This window comes from Amblyomma mixtum, chromosome 9 (assembly GCF_055824585.1).
Source record: "Amblyomma mixtum isolate Tamu chromosome 9, ASM5582458v1, whole genome shotgun sequence".
Classification (NCBI taxonomy): domain Eukaryota; kingdom Metazoa; phylum Arthropoda; class Arachnida; order Ixodida; family Ixodidae; genus Amblyomma; species Amblyomma mixtum.
In genome coordinates, this window is record NC_143020.1 from 28,560,233 (window position 1) to 28,582,878 (window position 22,646).

The window sequence follows — 22,646 nt, forward strand, 5'->3', positions numbered from 1 at the left end:
TAAACACCTGCGTTAAACTCTTAAGCCAGGTTGATTGGGCTTCACAGTTGTGTAAAACTCGGTGTGCAGAATTATGCGATTTTGCGATTACTTTTTCGTTCGTGAAAATTTGGTTCTCCGCTTAAAAAAAGTAGCTGATGTTTAGCGCTGATTAAAACGGGCAAGTTGCGTAAGCGGCGTGGAGCCTTGTGGAGCGCGGCTGGCTCCATCTGTCTGACCTCGCTGTGGCTAAAGATCGAGTTTTGATGGTCGCCAAGTGCACGAACCCGTGCTTCTATGCTTAGATTTTGGTGTATGCTAAAGAAAGTCAAGCGGTCAAATTACAACGGAGTACTCTGATATGGAGTAACGTTCTTCCGCTCATTTGTTGGCTCGCTGAAATCAGTTACGAAACAAAAGCTGCGAGATGAATACGACATACTACAGCGAGGCTTCTTACTGTTCTCGAAGACATGACTTAAAGGTAAACCCTATAACCAGCAATCTTCGCTTGGCAGGTTTTTTACAAGTCGCACTTTTTTTTACCGGTTTTTCGTTGCTTAGGAGCGAGCGCACAAGCATGCGTCACTTGCCGGCTTGTACCTGAAGGCAGGAGTGGCATTCCTTTGCATTTAAACGCAAGGGATGTTCTCACTTTCAGAATACAAATTAAAAGGCGTTTTAAAGTTGGGTCACCAACATAATCTATATTGCTGCTTCTACTCGTGAAATTAGCAACGTGTATCCTGAAAATCCACACAGGTGTTGTAGGGTTTGCATATACGGCACTATATTGCAACCGCACTGTTTGCGATCCTATGCTCTAATTTTAGGGTTGTACTGCACTAAACAAAAACGCCTGCAAAGCACGTCTCGTGACAAACTATGACAGCCAAGTAACACTAATCATTTGAAGGCTAAGACGCGAAATAATGTGCATGCTAGCTAGTACGAGCTGCCAGCATTGTCTTCTTTGAACATAGAATTGATTTCAAAAAAGTTTGTGACTTGCAGCCATTGTTTTTAATTTCAGGCAAATTTAAGGTACGGCGATATGCAAGATCCTAGAGTGAAACTGGTCCTGACTGGTTTGGAAGAAAGCACGGTAGGAGCATGCAGATTAATAAATTTGGGCAGATTTATACTAACTGTCTTTTGATTCTTACCAGGACGAAACGTATTTCCGCGGTACAGACGAATATATGTATGATAGTCGCACGTTGGCTCAACTGCGAGTCTACGCCGTACAAAGGAGAGATAAATTCGGGAAACCAGATATTGTGGTCCTTTTATCTGGGTACGTTCACTGTTTCTATGCCTTAGTGTTTGGAATACTTCAAGAATAAAAAAAACTAATTCCAGAAATCCCTGGGCGCTTTTAATTTTACAGACGTGACGTTGTTGCAGAGGATGAAAACGGCAAGCTAGACACTAGGGGTTTAGGTAAGAGGTAATATTGTCTTGAAGAGCTTGAATTTTATATCTTGATTTTGTAGTTAACATCATCTGTCGTTCCTGTATAGTTATTCCTCTCTCACTTTTTGACCTACTTTATTTCCATACTGTACTGGCTGTTTTTTAATTTCTGTTTAGTTTCTTTTCTGTGTGATCATCCTCCAAGGTGCCTTGCTGTCATCTTGTGTCAACATAATTTCCATCTCTGCTTAGTGCCTTTTTGTCGAAACAGTACTGAACAATTTTTATAGACTACTAAACGACTGCATCATTCCTTTTAATAATGGCTTCATTGTCGGCAACTTTCGCTCTCTGCCCTTTGTTTGCTTTAGATCCGACCAGATCAATTCAAATTTATTTCGACACCGATAACTGCGATGACATAAGACGTCAGAGTGTTAAAACAATAAACAACACACCTACAATAAAAATCATGATTTTAGCTGTATGAAAGACTTGAATGCTTTTTCATTCTCTGACGTTGAAAAACGTTGCCTGCATTCCTGAAGAGTAGTCCCTAGTAAACATACCATAGTGGCTAGCGGTGGAAAATAAGTAGTACGGTATGTAAGAGCGTGACGGAAGCCCTGCTACTACGGATTCAATACCGTGTGTCCGGTCATTCCCTGAAGGGAATGACCGGACACACGGAAGGGAATGACATGCAGTTCTGCTTAAGGAGAGTGGTATGTTTTCTTCCACTGCAGTAGTCGTAGGAGGGACAACTTGCGGTGGTGTTTCTTGTGAAGTTGCCCCTGTTAGTACGGCGCCACACAGCGCGCTATGGCTTTCATAGAAAAACGCCAACTACATCAACAGCTTATATAAGACATTATAGCGGTGTGGTACATGTCGCCGTCGCTCTCGAAGTTATGTGTCCGTAATAGGATCACGAATACCAAGGTACACGCTTGTACGTTTTCACATCTCCAATCTAGCACTCGACTGTCATTAAGTTTTTAAGCTCACTTGCTACCTACCTAAAAATAGGCGGACGGTGGCTCCGTTCTTTACGGTCCTGCTCTGCCTTTCGCTTTTCTTTAGCGCGTGCAGCCCACCTCTCAACCTGTGCCTAGACCCTTTTCCGCTTTTCCTTCGTTAATCCTCTTCACTCATTAACATCATAAAACAGCGATCGCTGAATGTTGACACCTTTCACTCTTACTACTAGGTGGAGGCCGGCAACATCGCCTTTAACAGCAGATGCTGTCACAACTCGCCTTGAGACGCAAATTTTGTGTTTCGTGTTTTTCTGCAGGAGTTGGCTACGTTGGTGGCATTTGTACCGACTACTTCGTTGCCCTTGGTGAAGACAGCCCTGGCTTATACACTGGAATGCACACGATCGCACACGAGATTGCCCACCTGTAAGACAAATTATTTTATGGAACTCGTTAAAAGCAATGCAAGACACGGTTGAAAACACGTCCGCGAGCAAGTGCTGGCGCGAATAGATGTTTGGTTACCAATGTAACGATGCGGGGTATCTGTTAATACGCATCTGCTTACACAGCTCCCAAAACAAAGGACGACAATACAGCTTGTGCTGTCGTTAATGGGGTTCGGAACTCGAGAATAACCTAGACACTTGCATGTTTTTTTCTTTGCAACCCGGCCTGTGGAAAAAATAGTTTAAAAGGCCTGCGCCGGGACGTCGTCGATAAAGAGGAGGCAAGATATTTTAATGAGAGAAATAAAGAACAAATAAAATAGATTGACAAGATTGTGGCTGCGCATGAATGCTGACCAAATGGGCAGTAATTGAACGACTGTATTGAAGCTTCTTTTTTGATTGATGCTTCATTTTGTAAAACACCTGAACAACTCATAAACAGGAGCTGTGCGCTTACTAAGGATTGCCGGACACAGCGTACATTAGATTTAGAATGTAAGCACATAACTGTCAGGGATTTCAACGGTGAATGTAAAATTGCTGGAGGTAGTGAAAATAAGGCTTCTGGACTATATATTTTTTTTCAGGGCTTTTAAGAAGATCTGACAGAAATCTCGCTTGGGAAAGTTTGCTTTATATTAGAGCTGTGATCTCGGCACTTTTTACAATGGTTGAAGTTTCAGCGGCTTGTTCTATTACGTAAATCTAGCGAATTAACAGCTTCATGCTGAAGTTCTACGTTCCGGAAGTATCAATCTCATGTCCAATCATCCACCGCAACGCACCTGTGGCATATCGAGTATCTCTGCCTCTTGAGCATACGTTACAATGAAAATGCTTTGACGATAAAAAAATTAGGCTTAAAATAAAAAAAAAAACACATTTTAGCGCTGATCACTCTCAGATGACGTCTTACGAAAAAAAAAAAAACACTTGGGAGAAGTTTATTGGACAGTGTGGTCTAAGGGACTGCTGACCCTCGAAAAAACACTACAATCAAAAAGCGACCGCAATCGTCGAAGACACAACGAAAACCGCACATGCGGGAAGAGCGAAACAAAACTGCGCGAAGACGACGGGACAAAAGAAAGGCACGAATACACACACACAAAGCGTGTATTCGTGCCTTTCTTTTGTCCCGTCGTCTTCGCGCAGTTTTGTTTCGCTCTAACCATGAACCGACTAGACCAACATCATGTCTTACTTCGATACAAGCGGGAAGCCCGCCAAAGTTTTCACACACAGCCTTGGAGTTTGTAGCGCAGAGTTTACCGCGCACTTGCGTCACTAAAGTTCCACGTTAGACGGCTTTCCCGCGCGCACATCACTCACACGCTTTCACTGGTGTCTAGTACGGGAGAGGCAGCTCGGCCACACGACCACGCCACGCGTCGGTGAAACGGGTTGACCAGCGGCGGTTCCTCCAAAGACACGAGGTTCGCACACGCTTGCTCCAACATGTGCGCTCGTACGCGCTGTAGCAAGGGGTACATGGCCCTCTGTGGCCAGCCGTACCGGGTCGCCACTCCTCTCTGGCGCCACAACACAAAGGCGCCGATGCACAGCAACATTCGCACAAACGGGTCGCGGGATCTCGAGTTAGAAGCCAGAGTGGCCCCGAACATGCGCGACATGACTACCCAGAATGTTCTTGCAACGATACAATCAAAAAGAGCATGTGGCATGGTTTCTACGAGACCACACTGCCGACCTCAGGCGGAGGGTGTCACGCCTCAAGCCGCCATGCTATCTGCCGTAGGCAGAACCCGCCAGCCCCGCAGCCAGCCAAAGTCGCGCACGCCAGCGGGAAGAGACGAAGACGCCAGGTTCCGCCACCGCACCTGCCTGCCCCTGATAGAAGCGTGGCTGTTGCAGGGCTGTCGGGCCGACACTGCGCTCTCTGAAGAAAAATGGGCAGAGGCTCAGCTTGGTTAAGCCCGGAAATTGCGAAAGCAACTTCATCCGTTTCTTCAGCCCGCCGTCGTTTCCTAGCTTGAGCGACTCGTTGCAGCCTTGCCTTGTGCATGTCGGACGGCATGGCCTGGCTGAAACGCACAGAGTGGTTACGCCGGGACGACTGCGACGATTGTTGTTGTTGTGACTGAGAGAAGGATGAAGAGGAAATTGCACGGGCCTGTCTACTGGCTCGAGCCAAGCCACCACCGCTGCCACGTGCAGATAGAGGAGAGTTAAGAGATCAGAGGAAAGAGAAAAAGGTCACTGCGACGAGCCGGGTCGGAGCCCGATATATCTCCGTCTGGCATGACGTCATCACAGCGAGCGCCTCCTCACGGCAGCGGCGCGCAGCTGCTGCTCGGCGCACCGTGGTTACGTTGGGGACGACCGCGACGAGACGAGTGGGGCTCTGTCTCTCTCCGTCTGGCGTGACCACACAGCGAAGGTCATGCTAAAGGTCAAACGGGGTTACACCGCCGGGACGACGCTGAAGGGCTCAAGCCGCGAGCAGTATTGCTTTCGCAATAAAAGGCGACGCCAGCTTCCCCCTCCCCGGGTAGTCGGTGTAGTTGACTAGTTCGCCGATTCGTGGTAAGGCGAGCACGCTACACATTTTCGGCAGGTGGGGAAGGTTAAATCGACCCCCCCCCCCCCCCATGTTTGTGGGAAGCCGGAGGAGCGCTCGCGCTACTGTCTCCGTCTTGCGCGCCCCTGAAGAACGAGCCGCATAGTGGCCAGATAACGCGTGAACGTGCGGGGTGGATACGCAATGTGGCCGACGCAGCACAGCGGGGCGCACACCGACGAGCGTATGATGAACGCACGCTCCGCGAGGGACAGTCGCAATCGCGCCACCACTGTCAAGCCCTAAGCTGCGTCCACGTCTCGCGGACCGGCTCTCCGATTGCGAGGAAGTAGATTCCCACTACGTTTACGGCCGAGACCAACTGTACTTCACTGAACAAGTGTTATGAAAAGGCGTCGAAGCGCAACGGTGGACTCTTGCCCCTGTTTAGCAGGGCGCCGGATAAATGGACAGAGAAATTCACTGGCAAAAGAGCCACCCATTGCTAGTCCTTCGCCTTCCTACTCTTCTTCAGAGCGCGCAATATTGTGCTGGCTCGAACAGCAGAAGCTCACCTCGCACACTAAGCTCTTCAGGAAAACAGTGAACTTTGATCTGCATTTATTTAAGCCCACATCATGCACATATTTTTTGTATTTTGTTTACTAAAAAATGTATGCTAAATTATACTAACATGAGATATGCGGCGTTTGCAGGTACTCAACAATTATTCCGGAGACCTCCACTACGGCACCTCTTTCTTCTTTCACTCCTACCTTCCTCCCTTCCCTTACGGCGCGGTTCAGGTGTCCGCCGAGATATGTGAGACAGATACTGCGCCATTTCCTTTCCTCAAAAACCAATTTGCCATCCATAGTGTTTCATACACGTAGTGAATGAATGCGGAATAGAAGCGTATGCAAAAAGGAGAGAGAGAAAGAGTGAAAGAATTGGAGGACGCTTAAGCTTCGCTTTTAAGAGTGGAACGCGACGGGCTGTGGCAGCGCTGCCAGGGAATCCACGGTTCGCCGTCGCCCGTTCGGCGCGACGCATTGCACGTTGGACGAATCGCTCGTAGTACCAATTTACCTCTAGGAGGCCTCTGAAAGCCCATCCGTCGCCCGAAGAGATCATAAACGGCCTGCAGTGACACTGCTCTCTGAAGTGGCCGTTGTGCGTCTCCGTTGAGAATGTGATTTTAGAGGAAAGGAGAGACGAGAGAGAGAGAAAAACTTTATTATGGCAAGTGTGTTTAGACCCCCCTTGGGCCCCTGTACCACCGCACGGTCCCACTCTACGTCGGAACGTTCATGTGGTGTTTGTTCATGACGTCGGCACCCTGAAGCACCGCAGCATGCTGCGATGGCGGATCCAGAGACGAAGGCACGACCTCCCAGTCCTCTCAACTTGATAACGCGGGCTGTCCCTGCGGGGGAGGATCAGCAGGGCAGCCGAAAAGGATGTGGGAGAGTGTGGCGTAAGGGTCGCCGCACAGGGAGCATGCAGGGGAGGTGGCGCAGTAGCGAGATAGCCGCTGAGGGGATGAGAGAAAGCGGGTCTGGAGGCGTCTCCAGAGGATCTGTTGGGAGTGGGTAAGGGAGGGGTGTGGAGGAGGGTAAGCCCGACGGTCCAAGCGGGGCATTTGTGTGAGCTCTGCAAAGGTAGAACTTTTTGACGGGTTAGTTGGTACATTGTCTTGAAAGAATGTCGTACGCCAAAAAAGGACGAAACAGGAAGGAAAAACACTGAACAGGAAAGAGGCGCACCTGCGCCTCTTTCCTGTTCAGTGTTTTTCCTTCCTGTTTCGTCCTTTTTTGGCGTACGACATTCTTTCTGCAAAGGTGTGCGCCCGTTCTCTCGAGAAGCCTGGACCGAGGCCGTCCTGAGCCCGGCAAATCTCGGGCCAATTTATCGGCAGCCTCGTTTCCTGGATTCCCAGAGTGAGCCGGCACCCACTGGAGCTCTACCCTGCGTGGTAAGTTTTTGGTGGGGGTGTTGAACAACTCCCAAGCAGGGGCGTGAATCCTGCCTCTCGCGATGTTGAACAGAGTCGTTTTAAGGCGGAAGCCTTTAATGCCTCGTTGTTGTAAGCAGGAGTTGTCGACAGAAATGTCATACTTTTCAATTGGTCCAAATGGTCGTGACGTCACAGTGCGCGAATTTCAAACGAGCCAATTGTACTTTGTTTAGTAACCATGCATCCAATTAAAGGGATGGTATAGTGATGCTCCAGGCAAGTGGGACTGAGGTTAGTTAATTGCTTAATTGACCAAGTAGCCTAATTAACCTTCCTAGTCAGACCAGATAAATAAATAAAACCGAGTAGGAAACTGGTCGAGTTGGGGAATCGAACCACGGTCTCCGGAGTGCGAGACGAGCACGCTACCACTCCGCCATGCCCGCTCGATGGATTGGAATTAACAACGGCGCGGCTAGTGATGCGGTGTCTTCGGTCACTCCCATATTCCTCCCTTCCCGTTACGGTGGGGTACAGGTCTCCACCGAGATATGCGAGACAGATACATTTCCTTTCCTCAAAAACCAATTTACGGATGAGCAAGGCGTAGAGCCGAACGGGCGATGGCGTTCTGTGGACTCCCTGGCAGCGTTGCAAGACGCTGTCGCGTTCCACTCTTAGAGGCGAAGCTTAACATCTTAACCACACATCAGTGACACATCTTAACCACACATCAGGGGCCCAGTGGTACCGAGACAGACGCCACCGAGCCACGGGCCTGTACGTCGAAAGCCAGTGATTGCGCAGCCCACATCCAGGAGACCCAGGAGACGCAGTCACTCCGGAACGCTACACCCGAGAAAGAAGCCGGCCCTGCTAAAAAGGGTGAGTTGTGCGTCCAAGCAGCCTCCACTCCTACCTCTTTTCGAAACCCTGACCCCCCTATTACACCTCAAGAGGCGGTTAAACAGTACATACGTTCCGCTGAATTTCGCTCAGAAATCACTACCATAATAAACACTATAGTTGCTGAACAACTTGGAGCGATGCAGCAACAGCTCATACTAGCCCAGGCACAGTTGATACAGTCCATGGCTGACAGGATAGAAGCTACGATTAACACACGCTTGGAAAAACATGAAGCCGGCATCATAAAGCTTTTCGATCTTGTACCGCATCAGGAATTACCTCGCAAGCAGCGCGCAGTTCAACCCGCTGCTTCACTATCTCCAGACCAGCAACATGGCGCAGAACAATAGCACGCGAAAAGGTCGGCGGCGACGACAGTCCACTACACCAACAGAAACAATTATATGGCAATGGAACTGTCGCAGCATACGCCGAAAACAAGCACAACTAGCCGCATATATAGCAAACTCCCCTAATCCCCCCCATGTCATCGCTCTGCAAGAGACGGAAACAAATCGCATTCATATCCGCGGTTATCACACGGCAGCCCTTACACCACGTACGGCAATCCTGACACTCGCATCCGTGCCGGTACTAGAACGCACACCGACAAACACCCCAGACAGCAAGGGCACTCAATATACCGCGATAGAGCTCAGCTCACCAGGACACACATATGGCCTCACCATTATTAACATATACAGCAATCCTAAAGATAAAGGCAGAGTTATTCCGGGCATCCTGGGCTCCTTCCGTTCCTCAAAGCTCCTTGTGGTGGGTGATTTTAATGCACGTCACACGCACTGGGGATACACCTCGGATACCCCCTAAAGTAACCTGATTTCTACCGCAATGGCTGATTACAACCTTAGCCTGATCACAAACCCCACCGTACCCACTCGCATTGGCACAAGCGCCACCCGCGACACCACACCCGATCTCACATGGGCCACACCGAACATAACCGTTAAATCTCACACGGTGCTCCAAGACACCCTTGGAAGTGACCACTTTCCAGTCTGCACTATTATAGCTTATGATTCCAAGATTTTCAACCCTCGTTCGGAGCTTCTCACTGACTGGGATAAATTGCGCTCATATTTGGCAGCTGATTCTACAGAACCCCGTACTGTTACTGACTGGACTGACCGTCTGGTGAAGGCCATCCAGGCGAACAGCAAAAGCATTAAAAATACCCCTAAGGCACCGCAGATTGATCCGCATCTTGCTCATCTATGGGAGGCCCGACAGGGACTTCTCAAGCGCTGGCGTCACCAGCGACACAATCGGAAATTGAGACTCCGCATAGCCGCTCTCACTCGCGAGGCAGAAGAATATGCGAACACGCTAGCCCGCTCAAACTGGGCAACATTTTGTAACGACCTCAAGGGTACATTAAGCACTAAACGCACGTGGTCCCTCCTACGTGCTCTCTTGGATCCAACAACCACTAAATCTCAGACACAAGTAAACACACAAAGTCTAATACAACTAGAGCTCCAAAAGGGCACCGACGTAATTGGCTAACTACGGGACACTTATATACCAACATCTCTTCAGTCGGCAGATCCACCTAATCTACCTCCACCTAACCCAGAACTTGATGCCGACATCACCTTAAACGAAGTCCGCCGAGCACTCTTAAGTATTCGCCGCTCTACGGCGCCGGGGCCGGATGGCATAACGTACAAGGCACTACTCAATCTGGACGATGTCTCCCTCCAGGAACTCACGGAGCTCTTTAATAACCACTGGCAAGCTGGGACGCTCCCATCAGCCTGGACCCATGCCAGCATGGGATTCATACCCAAACCGGGCAAACCCCTCACTCTTCAAAATTTGCGCCCAATCTCCTTAACGAGCTGTGTCGGCAAGCTCTTCGAGCATGTCATTCTCAATCGCCTGCAACCGTTTCTAGAAACAACAGGCTTTCTATCCAACGTTCAATTCAGCTTCCGTCCAAACATCTCGGCGCAAGACGTACTTCTTGCCCTTAAAGAGTCCCTCTTTTGCACCAGGCGCCGTACAGCCAGTACGCGAGCCATACTGGCCCTGGATATTCATAAGGCTTTCGACACAATAAGCCATGACCATATCCTCACGACATTAGCCACCACGGGATGCGGCACCCGCATATGGCAATATATTCGGGCCTTCCTTCAGGGACGCACGGCAGAACTCCACCTTGGGGATATTGCCTCCCAGCCTTTCCCCCTGCGTAACCGGGGTACCCCACAAGGGGCGGTTCTGTCACCTTTACTTTTTAACATTGCCCTAGCGCCACTGGCAAAGGCCCTTGCTGCTATCCCAGGGCTGCACACAGCCATATACGCAGATGATATAACCCTGTGGACAACGGGAGGATCCATTGGAACAGCCTAGGATATCCTGCAATCTGCCATAGACATCACCACCACTCATTTAGCTAACACAGGCCTCCGTTGCTCTCCAAATAAATCGGAACTCCTGCAACTGAAGCCCCTCCCCAGTGACCCCCAGATCGAACTACACATGTACGGCAATCCAGTGCCCATTGTGCCTCAGGTGAAGATTCTCGGCCTTCTCATTAGCAACACACTCGATGCAACCACCACCCTACAGCTCTTGCAAAAACAGACCAAACAGGTCGCTGCACTTATCAGGCGGGTGGCAGCACACAATCATGGGCTGTCTGAACGGGAGACCCTCAATATGACAAATGCACTAATCATTAGCCGCATTATATACCACCTCCCATACCACACACTCACTCAGCGGAAAACACAACAGGCAGACATCCTAATACGCACGGCTGTCACCTCCGCCCTACGGCTTCTACGGACGGTTAGCACGAAACGTCTCCTGGCCACTGGTACCCACAATACAGTGACCGAATTAATAGAGGCTCAACGCACCAACCAATTAGTCCGCCTGAGTCGCACAGAAACAGGACAACGCCTACTGCGACAGCTACGTCTCAATCCACCCATTCCCACCCCAACAAGTCCTACACCTTACATGATCTCTCTGCGCACTCAGGATAACATATATCAGAAGCCCCTACCGCGCAATATGAGCGCTAGTTTCCATCAGGGTAGGCGGCAGGCACGAGCGAGCTATTACACGAAAACATACAGCAACCGCTCCGATATCCTTTATGTCGACGGGGCACAAAATTCGAAACCAGGATATTTCACGGCAGTCGCACCCTATGAAGACGGCACAGTGGGGGCCGCCGCCACTATCCGGACTAATTCGCCTGCAGAAGCGGAAGGAGCCGCCATCGCACTTGCGTTGGCCCACTCCACCATTGACAAAAACGTAACCGAAATTTGCACAGATTCCCAGGCCGCGTACCGCCACTACCTAAAGGGCGTGGCGACGCCGGCAACACATCGTATTCTTGCCACAGTCACCTCTCTCGACCGAACGGTTACTCTGTCGTGGGTCCCTGGGCACGCCTCGATCCCCGGTAATGAGCGCGTTCATGCGCTGGCCCGAGAACTCTCCTCCCGGACCCCGGATGATCAGGCACCCAACCCTACGAACGAGGCTACATCGGTCCTGTATACATATCATCAAATTACAACATTCTACAAACTCAGCCGCATGACACTGCCACCACCCCACAGTACCTTGTCGCCCTCATCCAGCACCACATGACGGCAATTACAGACAGGCTGTTTTGTTTCCCCCCACCGTCTCTCATGCTTTCACCCCACCTTTCCTCCTGATTGTACCACCTGTGGCGTGCCCAGATCTACACTTTTCCACTACCTTTGGGAATGTCCTTCCCCAAAGGCAGTACCCCCCATCCCCAATCCCACTCATTCTTCCTGGGAGGCTGCTTTACGGACCGCTCAGCCCGCCGGACAGAAATGGCTAGTGGATCGGGCTTTACGTGAAGCGCAAGCCCGTGGACTCCTGGATCAGTAGGAGACCACCCTGGAAGATTTTTTATTTTGTTTTGGTGTAATAAAGTTGTTTCCATCCATCCATCCACAAGCAGCACCACAGCGCTTAAGGCTTCCGACTCACCGCACTTTAGGTCAACAAAGCGCCCCCCTGAATATTTGGGAGTCGCTAAAGATGTAATTTGCATTGGAATGTACAAGGGCTAGGTCGATGGCAGTTTCCTCTGCCTCCTCAGGCGTACAGCCCGAGGGCAGGCGGTGTATGAGGGGCTGTGCTAGGGCTGGATTGTAACCAACTGCTACAGCTTCATGCGTTTTGCACGCGGCGTCTACCCAAATGGCGTCCTGGGCTTGTCCGTAATACTTGTGAAGGGCCTTAGAGCGAGCAGTGCGGCGAGGAATGTGGTACTGGGGATGAACGTTCCGAGGAAGGGGTTTCACAACGAGGGTGGTATGAATTTGTCGAGAAATGGCTATAAGCGGGAATGTTGGTGCGAAGGGAAGCAAGGATATGCCTGCCAGTTGCGCTCGGGGCAAGTCTTAGATACTGTGTCTGAAGGTGCGCGTCTGCTAGTTCCTGAAAGGTGTTATGCTTGCCTATTTCAAGGAGGTTGGCTGTGCTAGTGCTGCCAGGTAGGTTTAAGGCTGCCTTGGTTGTTAGACGAATCATGGCGTTCACTCGCTCTTTTTCCAAGCGGTTCAGCTTAAGATATGGGGTGGCGTATAAAATGCGGCAAAGTGTAAAAGCATGCACTACTTTCATGCTGTCTGCTTCGTCTAAACCTTTGTGCTGGGAGGATATGCGGCCTAGAAGTCGCAAAACGGATTGCGTGGAGGCCTTGAGTGTTTTAAGGGTATGATCATTGCGTCCGGAATCCTGCAAGTAAAGGCCAAGGAGAGGCGAGTAACTGTCTCACATATCGATGGACACCACAACCTGAGGGAAGGGAGAAACGTTGTATGTAGTAGTTTCCGGTAAAGTTTGTAAGTAGTTCCCGGTATTCAAATGAAGTGGATGGTCGACACTATTGAGAGCAAATAATAATGAGCAAGCTTAGTAAGAAAATACTTCTGGTCGTGAAATCCTCTTTGCAGCCTTATTGTGGAGTCCTTACGGCAACATTAAAAGTAGCTTTCGTCGCTATTGACGTCACGACCAAATGAAACGAAAACAAAATGAAACGTTACAATGTTACACTCTAACGTTACACAACCTCACAATTAAACTTACAATGTTGCCTAAAGTCTCTTTCGTTGCTGTCTTTATAGGCTGGGATCTGTACATGACGGATCTGGGCCATATTCTCCAATCAGCGGACATCCTGGAGCTGCTCAGTGTTCTTGGGAAGAAGGATACATAATGAGCTACAAGAATAAGGGTCATAACCACCACAGATTCTCTCCCTGTTCACTGGCCCAAATGCGATACGTTCTCGAGTGAGCCGCGCCATTGTTTGACGTTTTTCCTAAGCAGTGTCCAATAAGGCCGAAGCGTCTGTTTAATGCTGTCGTAGATTTATATACATAGGCCAAGCTGATTGCGAGTTCGTTCCAGCGCATGGCACGTAGTGGAATGAGAAATGTTCATACGTTAGCGTAAGGCTCAAATATCGGATGTTCTTGGTGAGAGCAAGGGTGTACAATGTTGAATATAGAAGGCATATTGAAATGCATCATCGGCGGCCAATTACTATTCTCTGCACGCTGATAGGCTGATGTTCAAGAACATTGTATAATAAGTCATGGTGTGATGGGAGGCGGTGAAAAGGTTCCGGCGTAGGTCGGGAAAAATCAGTATTTTTAGGCTGCCGACGACAGATCTTGTTGACGAAAACAGCACCTACATTGGAGCTGGGAACAGCTGACTGTGATTAGAGAAGAAGCATGACGCAATTGAAAAAAAAACCAAGACAAAGACGCCTTCATGGTTTTACATATTACTCTAAAGAAATCCGCTTCAGCGGCGAATGTTTCCTAATTTCCAAATTCAAAACTTAGGTACCACAAGTACACAAGGAACACCGCTACTAGTAGAACTATAAGATGTGATCAGTAATGTTGCCGTCATATATTCGGGCTTGAGCACTCTATAACGAACCGCTTGACTGGAGCGCCAGGTTTCGGGTCCTCTCGGGAAATGACGCTTGAGCTGGCCACCGACTTCACTTTCTTTTTCAGGCGGCGTGGCCGATCATGCTGGGTTGTCGTGTCCAATGGCTACAATGTAAGCAAGGAGTACCCGGGCATGCATGTTACAGCCATCAAAATGTGCGAGCAAGTCTTCCGAGGTAAAGACCACGTTGGGGCGGAAATGGTAAGTCAGTGAGCGTTTTTGGGCGCATAGAAGCAATACCAACCGAAGAAGAATGGCAGGATGATCGAGATTTAATTCTCCATGACAGCAAACTGCTGTAAATTTGGGGAAGCAGCGACATTCAATTAAAGTTTATTTAGAGGGGAAGATTACAATCTGAGAAACATGCGACCAAAGTGAATAACGCGCATGAAGACACGATAAGCTCCGCGAAAAAGTACTTTCTGGATGAAAACGGATGTTTTCATGTAGAAGTTTCCCGAAACCATTAAACATGGAGCACATTTTCCTGCATGACGCTTCAGAATTGATTTTAGCCCTTTTCTCATTCGAGTTTGGTTTTCTTGCTTTAGTGTAGGTCCTCAGATTTGGTAACCGTAAATCTTACTGCTTTAATCTTCCGCGTGCTCCCCGCACACAGATATATTACCGCCAGCAGAACTAATAAAAAAAGACAGTATGGCGCCTCTGGTAGGCCCGCGGCCCTGTATTTGATTCCATCGTTAAGAATTCTGGCTATACAATGCCTTGTAACCGCTCAGAGAGTTAAAAGATGGCAATGAAGGAAATAACCTCCTGTCACACAAAGACCAAGGCCAAATATAGAGTAGGCGTTTGTGGCATTCTTCTACGGAATCGTCCTTATTGTGTTGAATGAGTGCAGGCAGCCATACGGTAATAATATTTTGAGGAGGAGTGGTTTCGATATTAACTGGCGCAGAATGGTTTGAGGGTTACGAGAGGGATGTTGCGATGAAAGCTTCCGCTTAACGACAATCCAGACGGCAGGACCACCGTTGTCACTTTCGCACCTTGTAAGAGGAGCCTAGTTTGAGCGTTGGTCTCGTGACTGATACGGCTAAGACTTAGGCTAGTTGGGACTGGATGTTCAGAAAAAGTGACCAAAAAATTGAGGGGCAACTGGGAGACGCTGGAGAATGTGTTTAAATTTGAATTCACTCTTGAGAAATCAGTTGACTCACGCCTGCAGATCTGAGACATCATGATCACGCACAGTGAAAGCCATGCGTGCTTACGTTACAGTACTACGGCATAAAAAAGACTGTTCGAGTTTCATTCTCCTTGCACAAACATACAGAAACCATAAAGTGGGGATCTGCAATGTCATGCCTGATGCACTCGATCATGAAATCCACTCGCACCATGTGGAAGAAAGTGCCATCGCTGAATTAAATGCGTTGAAAGAGAGTGGCTACATAAACCAGCTGCTGTCAATAATAGCCGAAAGTTGGTAAAAGAGATGAACATCCAGAAATAAGTAACAGGTTGGTAAACACAGTAACAGGTTTGACCAACAAATTTCCCAATTGAGTTATTGATCAATTCCCTCTCGCCCTACCATAAGCTTGGCGTCCCGGTTGGCTCAATTGGTAGAGCGGCTGCTGCGGTGCAGCGGTGGTCCCGGGTTAGAACCCTGGACCAGGACAAATTTTTCTTTAAGTACGAAGTTTCTGAGAAAGCTGTATAGTTTTCTTTTGTAGCCGTATGGTTGCGCTTGGGTGGATGTCAATGTTGTTGTTGTTGTTGTGACTGAGAGAAGGATGAAGAGGAAATTGCACGGGCCTGCTACTGGCTCTAGCCAAGCCACCACCGCTGCCACGTGCAGATAGAGGAGAGTTAAAAGATCACAGGAAAGAGAAAAAAGAAAGAAAAGACGCGCGTCGCAGCAACAACTGCGTCCGCCGGAGCGGACGCTGCTAAAAAAAAAGCGGCCGAAGCCGCGCTCGCCGAAGCGAGAACGGATACAATGAGTAATTACTCCCTTGTTATAAATAAGTAACAGATGGGTTCAGAACAGGAAGGCCCTGTGAAGAGCAGGGCTGCCTCATGAAAAGAGTGTGTTGAACAAACTGAAAAAAGTGGCGGTAAAATATTCCCTTCGTTTCCTCTTCATCCTTATGTTAAAAGGCCGCTGCTGCCAAGCGAACGACGATTACAACCCTGAACGATGAAAAATTTCTACGACGCCAAGCACAGGCGCTAATGTCTAGTATGCAGCGCTAGTCTGGTGTACATAATACATATGGCGTGTGTAGAAAATGCGTCGGGCAGCCAGGCCGATGCCTGGCTGTGTGAGAGCTGATTTTGATTAGCTCGCGAGCAAAAATAGAGCCTTCTAATTAGATTAGTATTAATTTTGCCAGGTGCACATATTTATCGAGTTTCATTGACGCGCTGGTCATTATTCGCTCCAAACACATTTGTAAAAAGAGAATTGGAAGCATTCGAAATGCCATAGGCAGGGAATCAAAAATGCGGGAGCACACCTCCCATTGCACACACTGAAAAATACAAAATGATTTATTCAAGTCCGGTTGAAAGAGAGGCTCAAGTGTTGGAACAAACTTTGCAATTGCTTCTTTAAGAGGCATTACATGAGCAATTACACGAGAAGGCAAGCGTAGCAGGGTGCTGTAGGACATTGCTTGGGTTGATGAGATTAAGAATATTGTGGGGATAGGGTGGTCATAGCCGGCACATGACAGGGTTAATTGAAAAGATATGGGAGAGGTCTTTGCCCTGCAGTGGGCGTCGCCAGACTCTCGATGATGATGACATTAGTAATATCACACTACGTTTAAAAAGGACAGCTCCTTGCAGAGTAAATGATTGTAAATGAAGGTTTCGTACTGTAGTCTGTCGGTGCAATTTATCCTAACTTTTCCCTGACGTTCTCTGTTTGAAGCAGAGTGACTTTGCTTTTCTCGGCCTGATGGGCCAGAGCACTTTGCAGTGCTCTGCACACAAACTGCGCTGAACGCGCTACGCTGAGGCTTTCTTTTTAGACACAAGTGCTATTGGAAATAACAGAGGAGATAGATATCTTGCCCTTTGGCAAGATACCCTCGTCAAGCGGTTCGTCCACAATGGTAGATGCGCTGTGACTCTAAAATATCTCTCATACCAGGAGTTGTGTTCACGAATGAGAAGGCAATAAAACGCGCTCATATTTAGAATAGCATCTATGAAAATTTATCAAGTCAGGCTTGCAAAATGAAGATAGTAAACTTTTTCTATATTGGACGCCTCCGTGTCTTACGGTAGCTGTTGTGTTACTTGGGTGCGCGTTTGTTCTTTCTGTATATTCTGCAAGCATGAGCGCTGTAACGTGCCTATATAATGCTGATTTGTTTAAATAACGACTTAATATAAAAGGAACCAGTTAAAGAAGAATAATAGAGGCCTAGAGTTCCAACGTGGACTTGTAAGAGGCCAGAGGAAGTTGTATAATAATTTCTCGTTGAACGCGGGAAATTTATAGCCATTTTTACAAGTTGTCTACAAAAATAATAAAATTAGGTATTTTTGGGACTGGAATTTTAGCGTCTCAAGGGCTAAACGTCCGGGAAAAAGACAGATAGATAGGAGACTTTTATCTTACTTCCCGCGTGCATATTTTTTTCAGGTCCTGTCGAATGGTAATGAATGCAAAGTGAAATGCAAATACGAAGTGCATACCGAATTATACATCGAGCAGTATTCATTGACAAAGGATGCACCTGACTACATTGAGTGTGGACACAACAAGGTAATGGCAACTTACGCAGCTTCAACCTAAACTATGCTGTTTAAATTTAAGGCGGCTATGCTTGAAACTCGTAAAACCGTTTTGCCTTTATTTGCCATTGATTGGTACCATGCACGCACTGAGGGAAGCATTTGTGCCTCTTATGGCTATTATACTTAATACAGTACTAAAGGGCGGGCACGTACTGTGCTATCGTGGATTAGAAGATAGACGAGAACTGGGCGTGGGATTGCTCATCAATCGGGATATAGCTGGCAACATAGAGGAGTTTTGTAGCATTAACGAGAGGGTGGCAGCTATCGTAATTAGGCTTAATAAGAGGTATAAGTTGAAGGTGGTTCAGGCCTAAGCGCCCACATCAAGCCATGATGACCAGATCGTTGAAACCTTCTACGAAGACGTGGAATTGGCGATGACCAAAGTAAAATCAGAGTACACTATACTGATGGGCGACTTCAATGCGAAGGTAGGCAAGAAGCAAGCTGGAGACCAGGTGGTAGGTGACTATGGCACAGGTTCTAGGAATAGCAGGGGAGAGTTATTAGTAGAGTTCGCGGATAAAATAATTTCCAGATCATGAATACCTTCTTCCGCAAACGAGCCAACAGGAAGTGGACTTGGAAGAGCCCCAATGGTGAGACTAAAAATGAAATAGACTTCATACTGTGCGCTCAGCATGGCATCGTAGAGGATGTGGAGGTCCTCGGAAAGGTCCGTTGTAGCGACCACAGAATGGTAAGGTCTCGCATTAGCTTAGATTTGAAAAGGAAGCGCAAGAAATTATTGAAGCGCAAGTCTATAAACGAGTTAGCATTACGAGGGAAAGTAGAGGAATTCAGGATTTTGCTGCAGAACGGATTTTCCGCCTTAACTGAAGATGACGACCGTAATGTTGAAACAATGTACAATCGTCTCACAGATATCATAACGGAGTGCGCCGTAGAAGTAGGCGGTAGGATGGTCCGACAGGATACTGGGAAGCTATCTCAGGAGACTAAACATCTGATTAAGAAACGGAAAAGCATGAGGACGTCTAACTCCATAGATAGAATAGAGCTAGTAGAGCTGTCGAAGTTAATAAATAAGCGCAAGGTAGCCGACATCAGGAAGTTTAACATGGAGAAAATCGAGCATGCTCTAAAGAGCGGAGGTAGCCTAAAAGCAGCGAAGAGAAAACTAGGCATAGGTGAAAACCAGATGCATGCGATAAAATACAAAGAGGGCAACGTCATTAGCAATATGGATAAGGTAGTTAAAGTAGCCGAAGAGTTTTACACAAATCTATACAGTAGCGATTGCAATCAGAATGTTACTGAGAGAGGCAGTAGAGCACAGCCATGGGACATCCCGCCAGTAACGAAGGAGGAAATAAAGAAAGCCTTAGGAGCAATGCAGAAGGGGAAAGCAGTTCGTGAAGATCAGATAACAGCAGATTTGTTGAAGGATGTAGGAGAGATTTTGCTCGAAAAACTAGCCACCCTGTATACGCAATGCCTTGTGACCTCGAGCGTACCGAGAGCTTGGAAAAACGCTAATATTATCTTAATTCATAAGAAAGGAGACGCCAAGGACTTGAAGAATTACAGACCAATCAGCTTATTGTCTGTTGCCTACAAGGTATTTACTAAGGTAATGGCTAATAGGGTCAGGACAACCTTAGACTTCAATCAACCAAATGATCAGGCAGGCTTTCGTAATGGGTACTCAACAATGGACCATATTCACGCAATCCATCAGGTGATAGAGAAATGCGCAGAATATAAACAGCCCCTATATATAGCGTTCATTGATTACGAGAAAGCATTCGACTCAGTAGAAACCTCAGCTGTCATGCAGACATTGCGGAATCAGGGTGTAGAAGAGTGTTATGTGAAAATATTGGAAGATATTTATAACGATAGCACAGCTACCATAGTTCTCCATAAAGTCAGCAATAAAATTCCAATAAGGAAAGGTGTCAGGCAGGGAGACATGATCTCGCCTATGCTATTCACTGCCTGTTTACAGGAGGTATTCCGGGGCCTGGATTGGGAACAGTTGGGGATAAGAGTTAATGGAGAATACCTAGGTAATTTGCGATTCACTGATGACATTGCCTTGCTAAGCCACTCAGGACAAGAACTGCAAAGCATGATGAATGAATGAGCCGGGATCGAACCCGCGTCTTTCGGGACAGCAGCCGAGCACCGTAACCGCTGAGCCACCGCGGCGGCCATGCAGAAAACCAAAGCAATGTTCAACAGCCTAGAAAAAGAACAGCAGTTCGCAATTGGTAGCCAGGTGGTGGAAGTAGTAAGAGAATATCTCTATTTAGGGCAGATAGTGACAGCTGATCCGGATCATGAGAAGGAAATAACTAGAAGAGTAAGAATGGGGTGAAGCGCATATGGCCGGTTATCTCAGATCATGAATGGCAGTTTGCCAATATCCCTCAAGAGAAAAGTATACAACAGCTGTATCCTACCGGTGCTCACCTATGGGGCAGAAACATGGAGGCTAACAAAGAGGGTTCAGCTTAAGTTAAGGACAACGCCGCGAGCTATGGAAAGAAAAATGATAGGTTTAACGTTATGAGATCGGAAGCGGGCGGAGTGGGTGAGAGAACAAATGCGCGTAAATGATATCCTAGTTGAAATCAAGAGGAAGGAGTGGGCTTGGGCAGGGCATGTAATGCGAAGGCAAGATAACCGCTGGTCCTTAAGGGTAACGGAGTGGATTCCAAGAGAAGGCAAGCGTAGCAGGGGGCGGCAGAAAATTAGATGGGCGGATGAGATTAAGAAATTTGCGGGAATACGGTGGGCGCGGTTGGCGAAAGACAGGGTTAATTGGAGAGACATGGGAGAGGCCTTTGCCCTGCAGTGAGCGTAGTCAGGCTGATGATGATGATGATGATGGTGATGATGAGTCAGCATTATTAAAGATTACCACAAGTATAAAATAGCATCTGCAGACTGAACCGGAATTGTTTTGCATAAAGTGACTAGGCATGCGTGGACATTTACGCTCAAAAAGTCAAATGCTTTGCTGAAAGTTTTGAATAGGCTGCTGGTGCTTGGCTAAATGTCACCATTTATACATTTGAGCGTGAATGATTTGAACAATGTGCTGTCATTCATTTACTTGCTTCAGTAGCTTCAATACTAAAAGCCGTTGCAGGAAGAAGTAATTCGAGAAAGAACGCAAAAAATTGTCAATATTGACACGTAGTGGTGACTGCTGTCGAGAGAGCAGGAATGCAGCAGAAATGGCTTCTAAACAAAACTCTTTACTTGGGCTGACTTGCACCCACAATGGACTGGATCACTCGGCGGCGGCGTAGCAACAAGCGTGCTCGGCGGTCATTGAACTCGGCTATGCTCATTTAAAAGCTGACAGCGAACGTTCGAGATTAAGCGTGCAAAGTTGCTAGAACATTCTGGAACAGCGTAGCCTCGGCTTCGTCTGGATGCGATCAATCTAGATAAATCTGGTCGCGTCCTGCATCACAACCAAAACGACAAAGTGGCGTTCCGGCAGCTTTGAAGAATGAAGAAACTTTACAAAGATTCGCAGCAATATAGATAACTCTAGGTGAAACTATCTGCAGTCGCGGTCTTGAAAGTATAAGTGTGATTGCTGTCGACAGTAAAGGTGATGAGATGGATCGATGCGATGATAACTTTGTAAATGCTAGAATTGAAAATCAGAATCACTCGGGGGTAACGACAACCTTATTTATATCAATAAACACTTCGAGATCAGAGACGAGAGTACTGGACAATTAATTCGTATTTAGGTGGTTACGAAGTGTTTAAATTCTGTGAAAAGGGGGAAGGGTACTCATGTTCGTACAAGAGGAGAAGCTAAGAAAGCGTATGGTTAGTTTCAATGATGAAGCGCTATAGACTAATAAATAAAATGAACGTGCTTTATGATTCTCAGCGATTCAGCATAATCAATAAGGAGTTCTTAGTTAGGATCGAGAACTGCAATAGGAGATTCGAGTTTACGGTGAGAAAAGAGATTTATTCAGAGCTATTCTTGAAAGCGGTAAGACTCTGGGAAGATTTTGACATGGAGAGCCCAAAATGTGGGCGATGTTGCAATTAGGAGCGCCACGTAGGTTTTATAGACGCAGTAGGCTGCCATGTGTTTTTCAGTATACCACTTAACAGTTGTGCGACAAGAACTCCTGTTCATCAATGAATTCCTTACAAAAAAAAAAAGACTCCACTATGGGGTCCTTCAAGAAGTAAGCGAAAGGGGTATAGAAAGTTATATTTTTTTTTCAGGTATGCATACGAGGGCTTTGTGTGAATGGTGAAAATAAGACACTGAAAAAGCCTCCAGAGAAGGCGTCGTCGTCGCTGCCTGCTTCTACTCGACCAACCACGACGAGACGAAGTTTGTGGTGGTGGATAACGGGCTGAAAGAAATTGTTTCATGGAAGCAAAGAAAGCCACTTGTATGGTTCTATGACTAGCCACAGAAAAAAATGCATTAGTCGGACTAGAACCCACTCATAAAAATTTGCTGGAAAGAAAAATGAAGTCCATTAACCATTTAGTAGAATTGTTTTCAAAAAATCTCTGAGCCTAATCTTTCCTCACGTGTCACCATAACTTGCTCACACCCAAAGAGACGGCCCAGGTACACAATGCGATTGTGTGCGACTTTCCACGGTGCAAATTATGGT

General features: G+C 47.5%; 1 protein-coding gene across 1 annotated transcript in view; it reads left to right on the forward strand.

The window, feature by feature from the left end:
- Positions 1-22,424, forward strand: part of LOC149328611 (venom metalloproteinase Antarease-like) — an 82,343-nt gene extending 59,919 nt beyond the window's left edge. Inside the window, exons 6-13 of the mRNA XM_089562296.1 lie at positions 1,013-1,084; positions 1,149-1,276; positions 1,370-1,422; positions 2,693-2,801; positions 13,377-13,544; positions 14,286-14,421; positions 17,849-17,971; positions 22,243-22,424. Coding sequence (XP_089418422.1) covers positions 1,013-1,084; positions 1,149-1,276; positions 1,370-1,422; positions 2,693-2,801; positions 13,377-13,544; positions 14,286-14,421; positions 17,849-17,971; positions 22,243-22,380 — 927 coding nt within the window. The 3' untranslated portion in view covers positions 22,381-22,424. The remainder of the gene's footprint in view (positions 1-1,012; positions 1,085-1,148; positions 1,277-1,369; positions 1,423-2,692; positions 2,802-13,376; positions 13,545-14,285; positions 14,422-17,848; positions 17,972-22,242) is intronic.
- The last annotated feature ends 222 nt before the right edge of the window (positions 22,425-22,646 follow it).